Consider the following 19,497-nt stretch of genomic DNA (forward strand, 5'->3'; position numbering starts at 1 on the left):
AACATTTTCATAGAAGACATAAACATGGCTTTCTTCGCAGCAGAAATCAAAAAGACCGCCCCGGTGTTTCACAAAAACAGTTCCGAGTGTGTCGAGTGCTAAAATTCGAAAGTACCGCACACTTATCCTGGCCAAGTTTCAGACACGCCATCTACACGGCCATGCTGGCCATAACACCCCCGGCAGGCGGCATCAAACTGTGGGGAAACAGTTATAAACTTTTCCCAAGTTCATCACAACATGTCGCTTTGCATTCAATCCGAAATTCGAGGGTTCTGTGCATGTGGAATAGGAGTTTGGATTGAACTGAATCGATAACGGTAAATAATCTCTTAATTATGATGCGTTTTGAGATGGCTTGGTTTGTGTGTTTTGGGGTCGGTGTCTGACAATTCATGTGTCATCAAGTCAACTTTGAAACCGACCGACCGGGGCTAACTAGGTTAAGTTACGCTATCACGAGGAAGTGAATAGTATTGATTCGTTTGTATGAAATTGCATATAATCAACAAACACTTTATTAGTTTATAGTTGTGACTTGTGACCAGTCCTGAATTGCGAATTGTGAGGGGATCTAGCGTGATCTATGACTAATCCTTTAAGGAAGCCATCTGATTGGTCCTGATGCAGTCTTCACCTTAACCGACAGTACACATGCTATGCTGACATGCTTTGATCTCCTTCAGCCGTTCTAGTCACAATACTTTTTGAAAGTCCCTCACTGCATACCTGGGATTTAGAGGAGAGCTAACCGTAAACCTACTTTCAACCTACACTGTATCATGTAACTACTACACCTATTAGCCTACTTATAGTTATAGACCACATGCATGCCTTTCTGGGTTCGGATGTAAGCCTTGGTTTTGAGTATGGCTGGATATTTTTTTTTTTTACTTTCCGGGCAGAAGCCAACCATGTGGCATGGAATTGGTGACAGAAAAATACATCTTTGGTCACCGTATTGTTGAGATGATTTTTGAAGGTTAATCCAAACAACCTTAAACAAATGTATTCTTAAGACTTTTTTTTTCTTTTTTCTTTCCCTTTATTAAATACAATAACATCAGAGATGATCATCCGATAGTGACCCATGGGGATTTACAGTTAACATATGTCTAGTTAGAACATCGAGCAGTTCTAGGAGCTGCTGCAACGCAAGCAACCAGCCGTATAGTTTGGGTGTGGCTCTTTATTATCTAGGAGAGAAAGGTGCGCACAGTTCCCTTCACCAGGCCCCGGCAGATGGGGCACTTTCGCAGCGAGGGAGCGCACTCCTTGCACACCACCAGGTGTCCGCAGGGGATGAACACGATGTTGACTTCCTTGTCCATGCACACCTTGCAGGTCCGCTCCTCCTGCAGCCTTCGTAGCTGCTCTTCCATGGGCAGGTCTGCAGGAAGATGGGGGAGGGAGGGGAGGGGGAGGGAGGCCGTGACGGCAGGAGGAGGAAGCAGAGAAGAGGGAGAAGAGTTATGGACGCATGCGAGAAAACGAGTTGTACTTCAGTTAGACACACACACACACACACGGAACACCAACATCTACATATGTGCAGTACGCTCACATCCTGACATGCGTGCATCGACACACCGACACACCAACACACACTTGTGCAATCTCTCACACACTCACACACTCTCCTTTCTCACTAGCGCAGGAAAGAGCAGGGATGAGGCCTCGGAACCCTCTCTAACACCAGGCCAATTCTAAGTATTGGGGAAGGAGGATCGGACCCAGCCTGTGACAACCAGCCTATTCCCAATCCAGGTTCAGAGGCCTCATCTTCCAAAGGCGAGCTGAATCTCTCTAAGCCAAAGCTACAAGCATGTGTTTGTGTGTGTGTGTGTGTGAGAGAGAAGCATAAGCAGCAGTATGTGTGTATTTGTGTGTATACCTGAGAGATCTTGACTCGGTGATGCAGCTTCATTTGTCTGGGCTGAAAGTGCAGTGAGAAGAGAAATTAAACACGCGCTTGGATTCGGGGGAGTGCTGGGCTGGATTGGATAGGGATGAAACCCGAGTCGTGCCGAGCTGGTCTGGGCTAAACTCCAGCTGTGTTGAGCCTAAGCTAAACTCGGCTCAATCCTGCAAATTCTAAACCTTTGTCACACACCTTCATAATAAGTTTTTAAAATTATAAAAAAAAAAGGATGAATTCTGTTTGGCATAGTAGTTGAAGAAATAGGCCTGTCTAGATCAGTTGTGTGCCTACCAGACTCTCCTAACCCAAGCCCACCAATCATTCTCACAGTGACATGGTCAAGACGATACAACACAAGTTGACTCACTGGTCCCTCAACATCCCACCCCGACTTCTTATTCACCGGGAAATACAACAACAACAACAAAATAGACATTTCCCCAAACCCAGATGTTCACAGCCTCATATAATGAAAGAAAAATGCCATTTCCAATTGGAAAGCGCACTGCATATCTGCATATTTCCTGGGATTAGGTTTAATCTGTCTCCGGGAGACCATCCCGGGAAGTAGTTTAGGAGATGTGATAATCTGGGGCGGTGGTGAGGAGTGGGGATGACATGGCGACGGGCGATGGAGCTAGGTAGGTACCCATGAGGTCTCTGAGCAGGAGCACGTCGTTCTTCTGGATCCAGTTCCTGAAGACCTCGGCAGCGGCGTTGCCCTTGGCGAGCACCAGCTCGATGAGCTTGGCCGTCTGCAGCTGGGGGGTGGTCTGGCTCTGCAGGTCGGCGTACTGTTCCGCAGCTACGACAGCAAACAGACCAAGATTAACCAAGGCTCGTCTTATTTTAGCCTTTCATATAGTCCAAATATTTACTTTATTTATTTCCTTAAGAATATTATTCTGTTCTTATTATTTCATATTCATTATTTATTCAGAAACTGTACAGAGCTTGCTGGCACTCAAGGGACGATGTCAAACTATGTAACAGTTACCACGAGAAAGAGCCACACGTACTTATCACATTCTGCTCTTTCAGGTGCTCCAACACTGACTCGACGCTCTTCAGGCGCTGAACCAATGCTGTCTGGTGTCTCTTTAGGAAGGTGAAACCATCTAAAAACAAGAGAGACAAGTTAGACGACTGCATATGTACCCTATTCATCCCTCTTCTAAAGGTGGATGCTCATCAGTGGCCAGTGGTTGCATGTTTACATTACCCACAATGCAAAGCTGTGTGATAAATGATAGCCGTGGGAACAGACAAGGGAAGGTTTTGGTTGTGTTACTTTATACTTAGTGAACAAGTGGCTGGGAAAGACTCGTGAGCAGGCCTACCTGGGGCCTGGGGTTAAACACAAACTAGCTCTAGCGTAATCCTAGAGACTGTGTTCAAAATGGCCGCCGCGCCGGCAGCCTAGTCAAAACGTCTATCTGTACCGGATGCCATGGCCTCGGCCAGCATTTCCTTCTCCTCCTCCTTCTTCTGCTCCACGGCGCACAGCACGTCGGACACCAGCTCCTGAACCGTCTTGTAGTTCTCCCCGCTGGTCAGGATCTTGCTCTGGACCGTCTGCTTGACCACGCTGCGGTCGAAGCCCATCTCCAGGGCCGAGAGCACAACCGGGGTGTTCATCATGACCGCGTCCTCTGACCGCTCCTCGCCTGGACCCAGGTGGACCACTGAGAGGCGCAGGGAGAGATTGTATTTTGTGAGTGTTCAGCTGAATTGGATTTGGGCACACCTGCTTTTAGCATTTGCGTCTCGCTCCCTTCGCTCACCTGGTGGATCCACAAACTCTCTGGAGCTGCTGTCTCCGTTGGTGAGAAGCTGGGGGGGGGGGGGAACGAGAGACGTGTGACTTCCTGTTTTATTGTGGGCACTTCCTGTGTTTAGGTGTGTGTTTGCTGGACCACAGTTGTAGTTTAAATTTACCTGCTCAAACAGCCTTGGGAAACGAGCCTGGATCTGTTGAACAAACTCCTGGCCTTTCTCCTGGAGCAAGTACTCACACCTGTCAACCACAGTTATAATGAACAAAGATTGCCCCCAGACAGCTTCCATGTAACGCTTTTAAGTCCATTGTTAGAAACGGTTACCTTGGAAACCATTTGGCATGTTCCACCCAGGGGTCGTCCCCAGACTCCCAGCATCGCAGGCCTCCGTCACAGCAGAAACACTTCACGTCATCGTTGCGACCTTGGGCACAGGCACACACATTTTGAGTACTCAGAGATGGTGTGTAATGTCATTCTGGAACGTTCTGGGGGAACTACCACCAGTAAAAAAAAAAAAAAAAGGGTTTCACACTTAAAATAGGATGGAGAAAAATCACCTTCGGTGGTGTAATGACATATACTAAAGCTGTGTGGGTTCAGTGACGGAGGGGGGGGGGTGGGGGGGGAACTCCACAAGTGACCCACAATAACCTGAAAACCCCACCCACCACCTTATTTAAAAGAAATGCAAAAGTGTTGTATGACTCGTTTTAAACTAAACAGAAACCGTCGGTTCAGGGTGTTAAGCGGCAATACTTTTCAGTACAAGAGTGGAGATTTTTTCCCCCTATCTGCAACAATCGACACCATAATTTAAATAAAAAAGTAAAGTAGCCTGGACAAGCTCCTTAAAAGCCAATATTCCTCCTCACCAACGTAGTAGAAGCCAGCCATGGCCAACTGGTCGGGCCGCACGGGGATACGAGAAGGCCAGTTGACGAAGGTGAGCAGCCTCTCCTCGCTCTGCTGCATGGCTGGGTTGGACACGTTGCTGAGGGCAACGGGGGCCCCTGCCGGCCCAGCCCCGGCCACCCCTGCCAGGGACACGTTGTCAGCGCGGTCCCCTCGAACGAAGCGGCAGTTGGGGTAGTGCCTCTGGTGCTCCGACACGGCACGGTCGCCAGGCTCCCAGTTGCTTAGCTGCAAGATATCAAATGTTTATCAACAGAACAGTTAGTGAGCTGCCAGTAACTTAGCTATGAGTACCAACAGAAACACCACAAGCAATAAAATCACAGGAGTTATAAATATAAACCTCCTCGCTTTTGGAATACTCATAAAATATCCTCCTCTGTCTGTTCTTGTGTAGCATCGCCCATTTGATAAGTTCACTGGTGAAACAGGAACTATCCACTCAGGTGTACACCGACACCATCTCAAAACAGGAAGGAAGAAAGGTGTTGGCGAGGATGATAGCATAACTTGTATCTCCAGTACCTGTCCTCCGCAGGTGAAGCAGGCCACCCTGTCTCCCATGCCCAAGTAGTAGAAACCAGCCTTGGCCAGCTCGCTGGGCGTGATGGTGGAGAGGACCCAGGTGTTGAAGGAGTCTAGGCGGTCCTGCTCCCTACGCATGCTGGGGTTGTGGCAGGTGGGGGGTCTCTGATGGGACATGTCCTCCACCCCCCTGGAGCTCAGTGGGCTGGAGGGGAGAGGCGCGGAGAAGCCCATGTTGAGATAGCCCACCGCCTCCTCCCCCTGGCTTGCCGTGGGGGGGTTCGGAGCTGGGACGGGGGCCGGACCTGGGCCAGACACCTGTGGAGTGGACAATGGTTTTATTTTTTGGTCAATGTCGGAGTTTGCCGAACATCATTAAAAGCGGTATGTCAACAAAAGTAATCAAATCAACCAACGTTCACTTTGTTCATAAGAGATGGATGTGAATATGCATATGGCCGACATTTGGATGTTTTTCTAATCATCATCCCTGCTCTCACCGGTATGGCTTGGGCACTGCGGAGTGGGGAGAAGGCGGAGTGGGAGGAGGAGAGCAGGTTGGCTGTGGAGGGGAGGCTCTGGATGAAGGAGCAGGAGGGGGAGAGCTGCCGGTGTCTCTCTGTGGGACAGTCTCCAGCCTGCCAGCCTTCCATGGTCACGTTACACCTGAAACACTGCACCCGGTCCCCCACGCCCGTGTAGAACCAGCCTGCCCGCGCCAGGCTCCTCTCAGTCACCCCCGATGCTGGGAAACGGGCAAACGTGGAGAAGCGGAAAAGCTCTGGAAAGAACACGGAAAACACCAAAAGTAAATTTCTGACTTAATTCATGACAGTAGGCTTCAATTTGTTTTGCATTTGTGGAATTTGAGAGAAGAAAAAAAAAAATGACAAAACATAACTGACTAGAAGTTCAGGATGAGGCTAATTTAAAATTTGCAACTGACAATGCATACAGGATGATGGGCAGAGATCAAAACAGGATGAAGAGAAATAACCCTCACATCCACAAAAGATGGAATTGGTGTCTTACCTGAGGAGTTGTCGTACTGAAGGTCAGCCGAGGCGCCGTTACGACACAGGGCCATAAGAAACGGGTTGTTTTGGAGTTGCGGTGGCAGAGTTGTCATTTTAAAATCTTTGTCAATTTTTATATTTAGTAGGAAAGATTTAAAGACAAGAAAGGATGCCCTCCTTAGGGGGGGAGGTTTGACAATACCCAGGAGATCACACACACACACACACACACACACACACACACACACACACACACACACACACACACACACACACACACACACACACACACACACACACACACACACACACACACACACACACACACACACAATTAGGCTTTCATTCAAAAGTAATGTATGACAAGTCCTAGAGGATTTAAAGGGACTACCCCATTATACCTCAAACTTAACTCATGAGAAACAGATAGTTAAACTAGACCAAAGAGGTAGAAGAGGAAAGAAGTAGGGGCTTGATAAAGCCACGGATGAGACATGGGTTCATTGGAATGTATTTGCAAAGTAGGAAAACAAACAAAAAATGTAATGGAGGTTCCTTTCCATTCTTGTTTAGAAACTGAAACAACCCATCCATCATCATCGAAACTATTCCCCTCATGTAGAACTCATCTCCATGGTGGATCGACCAAGCACTAGCTTGTGGAATTGGACCATTTAACTTCCTCAGGAGACATGTGGTCATTCCATTACATCAGAAGAAAATTCCAGATTCTGAGCAATACAGAAGCCCTCTGTCTGAATGGCGAAACTGGTGTGACAATCCAAAATGATGAATGTGTAATGTAAAAACTGAAAGAGTACTCCTCTCAAACGATCATCCTGGATCCGCATATGCCAAATGCTCAGACATAACGTATGTCCTTGAGTGAGACACACACACTAACCACTCATACATAACCAACGGGATACATGAATCATCAGGAAATAACGCTAACATAGTGAGTACACAACTAAATCACACACACGGCCCTGGGTATGTGAGATCAAACCTTCCCCCCCTCATACGGACATCCCCTCCGAGGGAATTTAGCCTTCCATGGCGGAAAACTACAAACCCAGTACGAAATATAGAAGTATATTCCTCTAAGAGAGATGTTTCTGGAAATGACCAGGGGATTTTTGTCCTTATTCAATGCTGAATGCACCTGAGGAACAAAACACAGGGAACATATAGGCATTAGCTTGATAATGTCGCTGGATAATACGTTTTTTTGTAAAAGGTAGCCTGTACGAGCAAGCTAGATCATTCTAGTTTCAATCACGCTGTGTGCGTTGGGCCCCAGCAGCACGAAGCGATACTGAGAGGGGCGGATCCAGACGCTGTTTCCGCATGATAAATTCAAGACTTATGGCTGGCTTATCTTTATCAGAGCCCGTGTACCCTCGACATTCTCTGTCTTTATTGTGCAAGGCCCCTTTTCAAAACCTTGCGTTATCAACGCAAAGTCGTTAACGTAACGTCAGCAAGGACAAGACTCAAGAGTCAAGACTTAGAGACTATTACTACTGTACAAGCCACCCTACGTATTAGTCCTAACATATACGGAGGGTAGGATTTTATTAAACATAGACAAATATGCCTCAACTTCAGTTACTGTAGTATATACACAATAAAATAAATATATATATATTGCTGATCTGTTGCTGACAGATCACAAAATTAGTGTGAAAAGGTAGTAAATTCCGCGTAGGCCTGCTCGTTTGGGCGAGGTCGTATCGTTTGGTCGTATGCCAAACCGCAACCGGAATTCATGTTGAGAAACTCGCTTTTAGATCAACACAAGATTGAACAAGACTGAACAAAGCTGACGATTCTGCCTGCTGGACGGTGACTCACCAACGTTGGTTCGTTGCTTGTGTCTTCAAGTGCGAGCTGTTCTCACAGCTTCAGTTTTTCAGATGCGTTTATTTCCTGGGAAAGAAAGGCTACGTCGTAAACCACTTCCGGTGGTACATTAAAAGACAAGCAATTTCAGTCAACTCTGCTTTTTGGATATTAGGAAGACAAACTGTTGCATTTCTGCTTTGGTTATGAGAAGAAGCACAGCTCTACTACACTTAAAAATCTTTAAAAATCTAAAATGAACGAAAATAAACTTAGATTTAACTATGTAAAAAATAATACCATATGCCAAAATAATATTAAATTCCTTTTAATGTAATTGAATTACATTACATTGAATTCCATTCAAAATTCTAATATCCTTACTGATTCACACTGTATCTGTCGAAATGCCCCACGAAACAGACAACCAAGGCAAGCATTAAATAGCCTATAAACAAAAGAGCCTAAGGCTTAACTCCAACACAGTGAATAAGCAATGTGAAAACCCATAAGTGAGTCCTGAAAATTACAGAAAACGTCTTACTTTTTATAGCCTACCAACACCAACAGCAGTGAAACGAAACTTAAACAACTGTGGAAAGTACCCGTCTTTCCCTGTAAGCCAGAGCCATATAAAAAGAGAGTTAGAATAGGCGCGTTCGAAATGTAAATGACTAAATTTTCGATATGGACTGCGGCTGCATGAAACGACCGGCGAGAGTAGCCGCTTGCAGTCGGGGAGGAGTTGAAAACGGCTTACTTTACTTTATTTATAATTAAACGTAGTCTTTACTGCTGGGAGCGAGGTGAAGAGGTTAGTGAAGAGGCGGACTAAAACCCTTTATTCAACACATTTTTAATTCAATTAAACAGTTTGGTCCGGATTTGAGCGTTGGCGAAACTCAAGGTTTCAGAATAATTACAAAATACGCGTTAAAGTTGTCGTGTGTGAGTCTGGCCAATCATGAAATAGCTGTGTCGTAATTAGAAACCGTGCAGTTGCTCTTGAGAAAATGCGCTCGGCTACACAGCCGGCAGTTCTCGAATCGATCTTACGGTACTTTGATGGCTACGTCACAGTGACCTAGCCTCGGCGCCGTTCCAAGTCTGACAAAAGTCTAACATTGTCTCATTCATTGTCTCAAGTCAGCTGGCTGCAGCGCTGCATGAAGTCAGTCCATGTCGAACGCACCTAATGTCTAATGGTGTTACGACACGCTTTGGTCTCGCCGACACGTGATCATGTGGTTCAAGTAGCTCGCTGTAGTTCCAAAAAACCCATTGCTGTTAACCTGTAGACTAGAAATATCAGAGTTGGTTAACGTAAAAAAAAAAAAACGTTAGATTTCTATTGCAAAACGCATGAAAACATAAATTAATGTTTGTAAAAAAAGAAATCTGCATTCAATAAAACATTTTAGGCCTATTATACAATATGTCCAGTGAGAGGGTCAAGTTTGTTTTTAGTGAGTGGACCTGAAATTCCTGCCAAGCGTTGAGAGCTAGCTAGTTAGAAAAGTTACTACAGAGTTGTAGTTCTCTAAGTTCACTGTTGTAGTCATGACCAAGCGTGCAGACTTGGGTTCATGTACTCACAATATCGATAATCAAAATACCACTTTTCCGCAACATTTGTGTAAAAATACAGAATTTTTACTAGTGCAAGATTACAGTAGAATACATGTTACGACACCGGTCACTCAACCAGTCGTTTGTACAAAATTCAGCCTTTTTCCCACACTGTGGTCGAGACTCGTCTGGATTGTTCCTCTTTCTCCGCCCGCACCCATGACTCCCCCTGCCCTGTGTGAGACACAATGTTTAAGCCTGAGCACACTTCTAAGCTCATAAGACATAACTTTAATAAGCACAATGCATAACTTTAATAAGCACAATACATTCTTTACTAGCTACAGTAAAAGTTTTGCTTACGTTAGATACTAGACCTACAGTCTAGCTCTAACTGCATTTAGAAGATGGCTGTATAAAATACTACTAATAACAATTGATAAAAGGTCCACTAATGTGTTGAAATATGAAAAAATGCAGTAATTTGATCAATTCAGTAGCTAACTTGCTTTGGAAACACTGAAAATGAATGTGGTTAAACATTGGAAAATACAATGTTTGGAACTATAGGTCGCATGTGACACACTTGACTTCCGCATTAATCAATAACAATGGAAGTCTATGGAAGTGTCCCAGCTCTCGTTTTATATGGCTCTGCTGTATACAAGTCTATGGTCTTTCCACATAACCAGTTAGTCAGGTGAGGTAGAGTAATTAAACAGGGCTACGTCATTTAAAAATAATTTATCACCGACAATTAGTGTCAAAAAAATGTATCAACGGTTTATTATTTATTTCAAAAGGGATTACATTAGCTAGAACTAAAATGCACCAATATACAATACATGCATAAACAAATCCATAATACAAAACAATATACATTTGGGTTATTTCAATAATACTCAGCGGAAGCCAATAACACAAAAAGCAATAATTATTAAACATGCAGACACTAAAATGTAATTTGAAAAATGAATATCAACTAGGCAATTTGAAGGATATATCATCGCCTAAACTTGATCAATGAGTAAGTACCTTCAAATAGGCAATGAGGAAACTGCTTCTTAACATTCTAAATTAAACCAGTTAACAACCCATTACAAGGATAAGTGTGGTTGAAAATGCAGCTTCCGCTCGTTTCCCATTACAAAATTCCAATGGATGTGTAGAACTAAAAAGCTTTGACAAACACTAAACAACTGACAAAATATCAACTTACAGTATACTTCAAATACACAAAGTAAAACAAGATAGAATATATACACACACGGTGACGAAATGGTCATTATAAACGAAGTGAGCTGCAGAAGTTTGTTGGTTGCTTCAATTGTGAGTGGACAATACGTTACGGACAATAAAAGGAGAAAAATTCCAGCAATGGAGTCATTTTTTCTTCATCGTAAATCAGAGGTAACACATCATATATGATCAGGCATTTGCCCATGCCCTACCTGTACAGCCCAGACGTGTGCTCGAAAAGTCGCGTTCGTAGGGAGAACACCACAATGGAAAACAGGTTTGCTCAAATGCATTTGTAAAGTCGGGGGAAAAAAAGCATTTACTGAACTGAGTAAATCTAGGAGGTCGATCTCCACGCTTCTGTGACCAGGTGAAGATTGTGTGTGTGCTTACTGCCAGATGTAAGATGATTGTTTGGTGTGTGTGTGGTGTCTATAGCCAAGTGAGCAGACTGTCCTTGTCCATGCGAGATGCGGAGAGAACGGTCTCCATATCGGTTAGGATGTCGGAATCCAGAGCTTCCTGTATGCTTGGCATTAGCTCCTCCCCCTCATTAGACAAGCACAGCCCAGGCCTCGTCTCCAGTAACACCGTCGGCAGGGTGACTCCAGAGTCACCTATCACAACAGAGAACACAACAGAGGACATCGGCTCACAATGAAATGCCACTCATCATGTGGTGCGTTCCAAACTGTATTCGTAATCAGGTATTACCTGTGTCCATATGTTCTACAGAGTTGAGCATGTGGTCTGAGGTTCGAGGCAAGCTGCTCACACTTAACCCACTGTCCGTGCTCTCGTTACGGGAGTGAATCCTGCCAGACACACACAACTTAATTTCCGCAGTGTAGTCAACATTATTTGCCAACATCTCGTCATTTAGGCAAACACATGCAAACACAGACAAACTCACCCATTGAGAGCAGAGTCATGGTTGGAATTTCGGTTCCTGCCATCCTGAGCAAGGCTCTGTGTGTTCCCGTCATGCTCCATGCTAGCAGGAAGCTGGTTCCTTAAAACGACATCCTGGAAAGACGTACACCCGAGTGTACGCGACACGAATCAAGGAAGGAATCGGCACAAGTTGAAAGATTTAGAGAGGAGAAGAAATAACCCAGAGTAGCTAACGGCAGTTCCTCATATTTCAGGTGTCACTGTTGACGTCTCACTGTCGCTGTTGTCAAATGTGATTGAAATACTGGAGGATCATACATGTGGTTCTGTAAAAACGAGGCTAAAAGGCAAACGAAAAGGAGGTTTCTAATAGGCTAGCCAGCTGACATTCAGTGTCACCAACCTGTAGGTAAACAAAGGTTGATTTCTAACCTGCATTCTGATTGGCTGCGGCAGGTCCTGATGTTTGTGTCGCTGTCTTTCCCTCTCCTGCAGCTGTTGTTGCCTCTGCTGGGTCGCCACACCAACAAGGCTGGAGCCAACCTTTTGGGCTGGGGAAAGATATATTTTGCTGATGCTGAGTGCTTACAGGCTGAGATTGATAAGAGTGTGCACGGTGATACCTAGCAACAGCTGTACTTAATATAACAGGTTAGTAAGTCCCATCCTTCCTTTGGAGTTTTGAAGCATTGAACGCACAAAATGAAGTACATATGTAATCCATCATCTTGCCACTGAGCATTTCATGGGGTTAGTTTGATTTAGTTGTTTTTCCATCTGTAATATTATTTTGCTCGTGGCCAGCCTAGAATTACAATGACGAATTCCTTGAATAGTTACCGCCTTGGTGGTTGATGTACATAGTACAGTCAAATGAAGCAAAATTGCGCAAGAGGCAATTCTTCTGAAGTGCGTATAAAAAGGTATGTGACTTTACTACCCTCTACTGTATATCATTATACATGCCATCTTTCCTTCAGCATTTGGTGAATGATGCCATCTGCTGGTCAGAACAACATTGGGACAGTTTGGCTTTTGCCATCATAAAAGTACGAGTCTCGTGTATTTGTGTGGATGCAAGTATGTGTTACCTAGACGTGGGTCTAGCCAGGAGGTGGTCTTGGTGGCGTGGTTGACGTAGTACACCTCTCCCTCAGGAGTCACCGACTGCTCCCACCCCTCTGGCAAGGGACCTACACAGCAACAGCGTCACACACTCTTACCATACAAACAAACCCACATCTGGGTCAATAACGTGTCAAATACTTGAGGTGCACTCGATTTAGGTCACCCCCGGAGACAAGGGGCACCAAATCAACCGTCCCAAAAGTCTAGAGTTTGTGAGAAGCCACAATCTCACCTGGCACTCTTTCAAGTCATCGAGGGACGTATTAAACGTCCCGATACAGGTAGCTCATAAGGGAACATTCACAGAGTGGCGTAAAGGTAGTTCCTGACCTGTGTTGGGTCTGGCCGTTCTGTGTGGCGTAGCTTGGGGTGTAGACGGGGTGGGGTGGGGGGGGGGGTGGGAGGGGGAGCGTTGGGGTTGGGGGAGGGAGCAGGGGGTGGGTACTACTAGGGGCTAGCTGGTCTGATCTGGGTCTGCAGGTTGGGAGATGGTGAGGAAGGAGAGACGAGAGAAAGGGGTATGTCATAGTTACTAACTGGTGACACGGTAGAAAAAGAGGCTGAGGGGGTGGGGGGGGCTAGGGATGGGAGCTGAGAAGACAGAGCAGGTATGGGAGGAGGAGGAGCAGAGGGGGGGGGGGGGGAGGCCGTACCTGTGTCGGGGCTGGCGTTGTGTGTCTGTGTTGTGGGTGCAGGGTTGGTGAGCGTGTGGGCGTGGGGCGGAGGGCTGGAGATAGGGTTAGGAGCTGCGCTGGTCTGCAGGTGGGATAGGCGAGGGTCGTGCCATGTCGTGATTTGGTCCAGGTGACTACAAGCACACACACACGCCACACACACACACACAGAATAGATAAAGCCGTTTTGCTTCAGTGAGCTGTCAGTCTTCTGTAGCAGTGGAACCAGTGGAACCTGCTAAATGAGCCATGTACGCACCCTTAATCAGGACCTGCTCTACTAGTAACACAACACACACTTGCTCTATCTTACCACTTGGAGCTTGCCACTGACTGTAACTTACAGCCGTACCGTGCGAAAACTACAGGTTGGAACACTGATGCAAGGGCTGACAGACGAGTCACCACTGAGAAACATCCGGACAGATAGGTAAACGGACCCATTGCCACCTACTTGAGAAAGTAGCGCTGGCCAGATGGTGTCTTGGCCATCTCCCAGCCTGGAGGGAGGGGCATGTCATCCGGGAGGGCTTGTGTTGCCACGGCGACTGTTGGCGGGGTGGACAGGACGTTGATGGGCAGTGAGGCGGGGGACGAGTGGGCGCGGACGTGATGAGGCGTCAACGAGCCGCACACGCTCCCGTCCGAACTGGCCTGGTGTGAGGCAGACACACACACAACAATAAGGGGGGGGGGGGGGGGGGGGGGGGGGACATACAAAAAAGGAGCCATTTAAGGTTATTGCATAAGATAACACCAACTGGTTTTGGTGAACACCAACTCAGTGAAGCAGCATTAGCTAACTGTGCCATGTCCAGTCTGGGGTAAGATCTGTCCCTGACTTTACTTTTGTGCCCCTGATTGTAAACATCCCAATAGCTACTATGTGGCCTTTGCTTAGGACCATCATTAGTCTGTCCTTATGTTGCCCTACTTAGAGCGGTCGGCCAGGAAATGATGGGGTGGGGGTGGGGGCTGGACAGGATCTCTTACTTGTCTGGAGTGGGATCGGGGGTCTGGCTGTCTGAAGAAGGAGTCTGGTAGCTTCCTCATGCGCATTGGCAGGGAGGGCGGCAGGCTCGCAGTCTTGGGGTTCATCACAGCATTGAAGAGCGCCTCAAGATCGGTCTGCGAATCCCCGCGCACGTGCACGACCTGCTGCCCAGCCGGAGGCGCGCTCTGCTGCGCGTCCATGCTTTCAGGAATGATTATTTCCAATGAATCCAAAAGTTATGTAGAATTTTTTTTCCTGTCCCAAACACACCACTTTGATTGGGAAACGCCCAAAAGTTTTTGACTGAGACAATCCAATTGCTTGTTTTCTTCTTTCTTTTATTTTCTTCTTTTTTTTACAAACAAGCAGTTTTTTCTCAGTTTGGAACACGGAAAACTATTAGTTTCCCCTAAATTGTATATATTGTATTGCTATATGAGTTTGACCGACAGCAAATTGTCATGAATATGTTTTAAACTTGTTTTGTTGTCAAAATCAACTGTGGAAAACACGTTGGACGTCCCACATACCTTCAAACTGCCAGACAGATTTTTTTTCTGCAGAAGATCGTTTCGCTTCAAATTCCGAAGACACAGTGACTAAATTCCAATGCAAGTCTTCAAAAACGTAGTTTAAATAAAGGGATAGAAACATATCATTACAGAGAGTGGAACTAACAACACACGATATAAATCTCAGTTTGGCAGACCGACCCGAAACTTTCTCAGAAACTGTAGTAGCTAGATTACTGCGGCCCCGTGATCCCTTTGAGGGGCGGGGTTGGAGTTAAAGCCACAGCAATTTCTCTGTCCCATCTCTGCGGTCCCACCACTCTCACTGATTTTCTTACTTCATGATCGTATTATTCACCTTCGTGTAAATGTTCACCCACACTTTAATAACAAAGAAAGCACGAAAGGTAAATCCATTGTATGGGATATCTGCAATGATGTCAAAATGCACGTTTTCAAGTTGGACTCGATGAATAAAACCATGGAACGTTTCTTCACAGCACATCTCATTTATTGTCATGAAATAAACAAACATTTAAGACCGTGTATGTGTTTTTTCTCTACTCATGTCAACAGACTCTCATACAGGATTTTATTAGAATGTGTGACTTGTCAGCAATGGCCCTCTTGTCTAGTCCTCTCATATCTGTGGTCAGGAAGGAAAGAAGAAAGGAAAGAGAGGAGAGCAGGTCAGAAGTATGGGTATGGAGCCGGCTGGCTGACAGACTTGAACTCTGTTTTTACAACAAACAGCTGTCTGCTGTGTTAAAAACCGAGGCTCTACGGATACTCTGGAAATGCTTTCCTCTTACCAACATTCCCCCCCCCCCCCTCAATAAATCTCAAATCTGGCATGAGTCAATCGGTAACATTTGAATAGAGTTACCTAGGCTTTCCCCCCATCCCATCATTTAGAATCCGAGATGGCAGAGAGAGAGAGAGAGAGAGAGAGACAGAGATATGCAATGGGAACCCTCGGCTGGGACAGGCTCCGAACGTGCCCGATCTGGCAAATTCCCAGACAGACAGAACCCGCCCCCCTTTCCACTTACGCTCAGGGTTCATCGCGCCACCTGGTGGCCACACAGACGCACAGCCTCGATAAACACAGAGGCGAGCCGCGGGGGCAGCAGCAGTAGGGTGGCTCTCTCTCGGATTGCTGGTGTTCCCTGTAGAGGTCTGGAGTTACAGGTTGAAGGAGCCCACGCCGTGACAGTGGTGGAAGACAAACACGTGGCGTCTGAAGGGGTCGACGATCAGATAGGAGAACGTCTGCTCCTCCTCCTCTTCCCCTCGTCGCCCCGGGTAACAGAGGCCGGCTTCGTCCTGCATGGGAGGACGAGACGCCGTGTCACTCCCTCGATCGTTTCCTGTGATCTCATCGCTCCACCCGTGTGTTTTTAACACTGCACTCTTCCTCGCGCTATCTCTATCTCGTATATCGGACGTTTCTACGATGGCCGCTATAGACGATCTTGAGATTGTTGTTGTTTTGTGGTTACATGGATGTGTTTTCAATGTGCGTCTATACGTTCTGTGCCGTGCGACACATTTCCTCTCGGGAGGACATTCAAGTTTTACGAGTCTAAGTCGCATTCTTTTTGTTCCCTCTCGAATTCTTCCCCTTGTTCTCACATGGTCACCCTCTCTGTCTGTTTTAGCCTCTTTCATCCTCCTTGCTGCTCCCTAACCCTGAGAGCTGAGTGGACGCTCTGAGTGTTGGGCCTCGAGTGGAAACGACTTACGTAGGCGGACACCTTCAGCACAGTGGAGACGACACTGATCTTCTTGGTTTCAGCCTCTTTCTGGACACTGGACACGGACACACGATCCAGTCACTCAGCTACCACACGATAGTATCAACAGAGCAACTGTTGTAGCACTATGTTGTAAAGTATACCTTGAATAAAAGCCTATTTCCTACGTGACTGTGGGCGTGTGTACCTGATGAGGTCTTTGTAGATGTGCTTGGTCGTGTCGATGTAGGGAGCGATGGTGTCTTCGTACTGACAGAGCTCTCCTCCCAAACACAGGTGCTTGAAAAGGCGGAACAGGAACTCGCCTCGCTCTTCTCTGCCAATCGCGTCGTAGTACTCGGAATCCTCTTCCTGTAGCGTCTAGAGGGAGCAGCAAAAACACCCTGCTTCAGTACCTCTGTCAGGCATCCATCAACGCCTGTATCCTCCCGACCACCACACCCCCGAAGCAATGTCACATACGACTGTATTATTATGGTTTATGTTTTGGTGTGTGTGTGTGTGAAATGGAAAGAGAAAGACAGTGAGAGACATGACACACTTTAGCTATTGAGACATCTGTCCCTATGTCTACTGTTTGCACTCATTGTAATGTGATGTACATTGTTTCCTTTGTTCATTGTGCGTGTGTGTGCACGAGTGTTTTGCACGTGTGTGTGTGTGTGGGTGAATGAGAGACCCGTCTCAGTTCATCGTAGTCTGGATGAACCTCATGGAGACATTTGACGATGTGTCCCGAAGGCCTCAGGACTCCACTGGAGTACAGCGGGTCGAACAGCTCCATGGAAACCGTGTTGCACGGCACCACCTCCACATCTACTGAGACCACTGGGCTGTCTGAGAAACACACACACACGCACAATGAACAAAGGAAAGGATGTACATCACATCACAATTGGTGCAAACAGTAGACACAGGGACAGAGGTCTCAGTAGCTAAAGTGTGTTTTGGGTTCAGCATGGTGAATCACAGTACAGTAGGTCGCACAGCCACACACACACACACACACACACACACACACACACACCCACACACACACACACACACACACACACACTATGCCTGGTGGGGCAGGAGGGATGTGTAGAACTGAAGCTAGCCTACTGTGGCAACACATACCTAGAGGCTGCCATGCCCCAGCTTCCATCCTCCTCAGGTTGGCCTGCACACAGGGGTCCTGGAAAAAACTCTGGAAACAACAGGGCCACTCTCGGTCACTGATATCCAGGAGAGATTGCATCGCCACACGGGAGCAAAGGAATCAGAAAGTGGGTCTTACCAGTGTGAAGTCCCTGCTGTTGTAGGGGTAGAAGTTCTGGTCAAAGTTATAAGCCTGAACTGAGATCCTCCCTAACATGGACCTGTAATACACACACAGGTCGTCAATTAGCAAGACTATTTAGCTGTAATTTACCATCCCTAGCTAGATTGATGTTGCCTCTAAATTAGCGTAACGCTAGTTATTGCTAGATAGATAGAGCTAACCATGAACCATATGAAACGAATATTGCAAATATTTCTTATGTATCTTATATATTTTTAAACGTACCATTTCAAGAACAGTTGTAATGTCTGTCTCTCCTCAAGGAATGAGAATTTCTTGGACGGAAGAAGGTTGAAAGAAAACCTTTGCACAAACTCACTTGTGCATTTCTCTCCAGCCATGTTGGTCGCTGTGTACTTGTTGCTATAGCGACGCGCTCCAGTAACCCCCTCCACCCCGTCTCATGACGTCATCAGGGTGCCAACGTGCGTAACCTGTACATCTATGTGCGTAACCCTTCATAAACGTGACAGTAAATACGTTTAATGAGTTCACCTACTCTTCACCTCACCTTGATGATGGCATATCGTTTTGTAGACCATGCCAGTTATATTCCAGTTAACGTAATTTAGCAAAGGAAGTATTTACAGTTTCTGAAACGTCTTAAACTAGACCACGAACAGAACAAAATGTGTCTCACCTTCTGTTTGCATCTTGGGATTGCATTTGACAATAATTGCGAATTGACTGTAGTTGTGCACCAATACACACACCATCATGGCGGCCATGTATACTATTTCCAAAGTGTGACGTGAGTCTTACAGGAGTGTGTAACCCACAGCACATGTGGGGCCCAACAGCCTCTGGGCCTCGCACATTCCACTCAGCAAACATATAAAGTTCCAGGGGCTCAGAATGGTGGCTCACTTCTCACACCCCTGTTCCCTACCACTATAGCACCTCCATGGGCTGTCCTTGTCCCTATCTGCCTGTGTACCAACCGGCAGGCTGGCTCCAGCTGGAGGGTTATTGGATCTGTGTGTGAGCTCCACCAGAGCCACATAGTCTACTACTATTCTGTTTCCTTCCTGCTTAACTGTCTAATTAACACGGGTCATTGGTCCAATAAGCTGAGTTCACTTGTCTGACGGAGAGAATGGAAAGGGATGTGTGTCGTACGTGAACTGAGACATGTAGGCTGCGTTTTCCTTTGTTTCTTTTCCGCAGGTCCCCATACACCACTGGTAGATCCCTCCCTCTGTTCTGGTAACACACACACACATACAGACACACACACAAACACACACACACACACACACACAGGACTCCCCTCCACTTTGAGGTGTCCCATTTCCCAACTACATCTGGTTCTCATGTCTGAGGCAGGATGCGGCCTCAGTCACAGCTGTGCAATAACAATGCCGTACAAAGCTACTGGCCCTTGGTTGCCCTTCAACCAAAGCTTT

At 46.4% G+C, this 19,497-nt stretch overlaps 3 protein-coding genes and 1 long non-coding RNA gene across 7 annotated transcripts; 1 reads left to right on the forward strand and 3 right to left on the reverse strand.

The window, feature by feature from the left end:
• Positions 1 to 176: 176 nt before the first annotated feature.
• Positions 177 to 16,918, forward strand: LOC136963599 (uncharacterized). Its single transcript, XR_010878995.1, has 3 exons — positions 177 to 320; positions 12,198 to 12,353; positions 16,672 to 16,918. It is a non-coding gene; the product is annotated as an uncharacterized lncRNA (long non-coding RNA).
• birc2 (baculoviral IAP repeat containing 2) lies at positions 1,038 to 6,400 on the reverse strand. Of its 2 annotated transcripts, XM_067257747.1 has the most exons (12): positions 6,172 to 6,400; positions 5,640 to 5,920; positions 5,140 to 5,457; positions 4,575 to 4,842; positions 4,024 to 4,123; positions 3,860 to 3,938; positions 3,706 to 3,754; positions 3,364 to 3,606; positions 2,941 to 3,039; positions 2,571 to 2,726; positions 1,895 to 1,936; positions 1,038 to 1,390 (listed from the first exon to the last, which is right to left on the reverse strand). In XM_067257747.1, the coding sequence occupies exons 1-12, from the start codon at positions 6,266 to 6,268 to the stop codon at positions 1,197 to 1,199; spliced, it is 1,926 nt and encodes a 641-aa protein (XP_067113848.1). In that variant the 5' UTR covers positions 6,269 to 6,400; the 3' UTR covers positions 1,038 to 1,196. The 2 variants fall into 2 exon arrangements, with proteins under 2 accessions (XP_067113848.1, XP_067113849.1); XM_067257748.1 differs by lacking the exon at positions 1,895 to 1,936.
• On the reverse strand, positions 10,355 to 15,456 carry LOC136963597 (transcriptional coactivator YAP1-like). 3 transcript variants are annotated; one of them, XM_067257752.1, is made up of 9 exons: positions 15,029 to 15,456; positions 14,498 to 14,699; positions 13,959 to 14,158; positions 13,484 to 13,638; positions 12,794 to 12,895; positions 12,135 to 12,253; positions 11,722 to 11,834; positions 11,523 to 11,623; positions 10,355 to 11,425 (listed from the first exon to the last, which is right to left on the reverse strand). In XM_067257752.1, the coding sequence occupies exons 2-9, from the start codon at positions 14,696 to 14,698 to the stop codon at positions 11,241 to 11,243; spliced, it is 1,176 nt and encodes a 391-aa protein (XP_067113853.1). In that variant the 5' UTR covers position 14,699; positions 15,029 to 15,456; the 3' UTR covers positions 10,355 to 11,240. The 3 variants fall into 3 exon arrangements, with proteins under 3 accessions (XP_067113853.1, XP_067113852.1, XP_067113851.1); XM_067257751.1 differs by having other exon boundaries at positions 14,498 to 14,753; XM_067257750.1 differs by having other exon boundaries at positions 14,498 to 15,456.
• cfap300 (cilia and flagella associated protein 300) lies at positions 16,052 to 18,830 on the reverse strand. The gene is made up of 8 exons (XM_067257753.1): positions 18,732 to 18,830; positions 18,317 to 18,533; positions 18,047 to 18,128; positions 17,887 to 17,956; positions 17,447 to 17,604; positions 16,955 to 17,127; positions 16,756 to 16,822; positions 16,052 to 16,336 (listed from the first exon to the last, which is right to left on the reverse strand). Exons 2-8 carry the CDS (start codon positions 18,430 to 18,432, stop codon positions 16,196 to 16,198), a joined length of 807 nt encoding a protein of 268 aa, XP_067113854.1. The 5' UTR covers positions 18,433 to 18,533; positions 18,732 to 18,830; the 3' UTR covers positions 16,052 to 16,195.
• Positions 18,831 to 19,497: the final 667 nt, after the last annotated feature.

This window comes from Osmerus mordax, chromosome 19 (genome assembly GCF_038355195.1).
Source record: "Osmerus mordax isolate fOsmMor3 chromosome 19, fOsmMor3.pri, whole genome shotgun sequence".
Classification (NCBI taxonomy): domain Eukaryota; kingdom Metazoa; phylum Chordata; class Actinopteri; order Osmeriformes; family Osmeridae; genus Osmerus; species Osmerus mordax.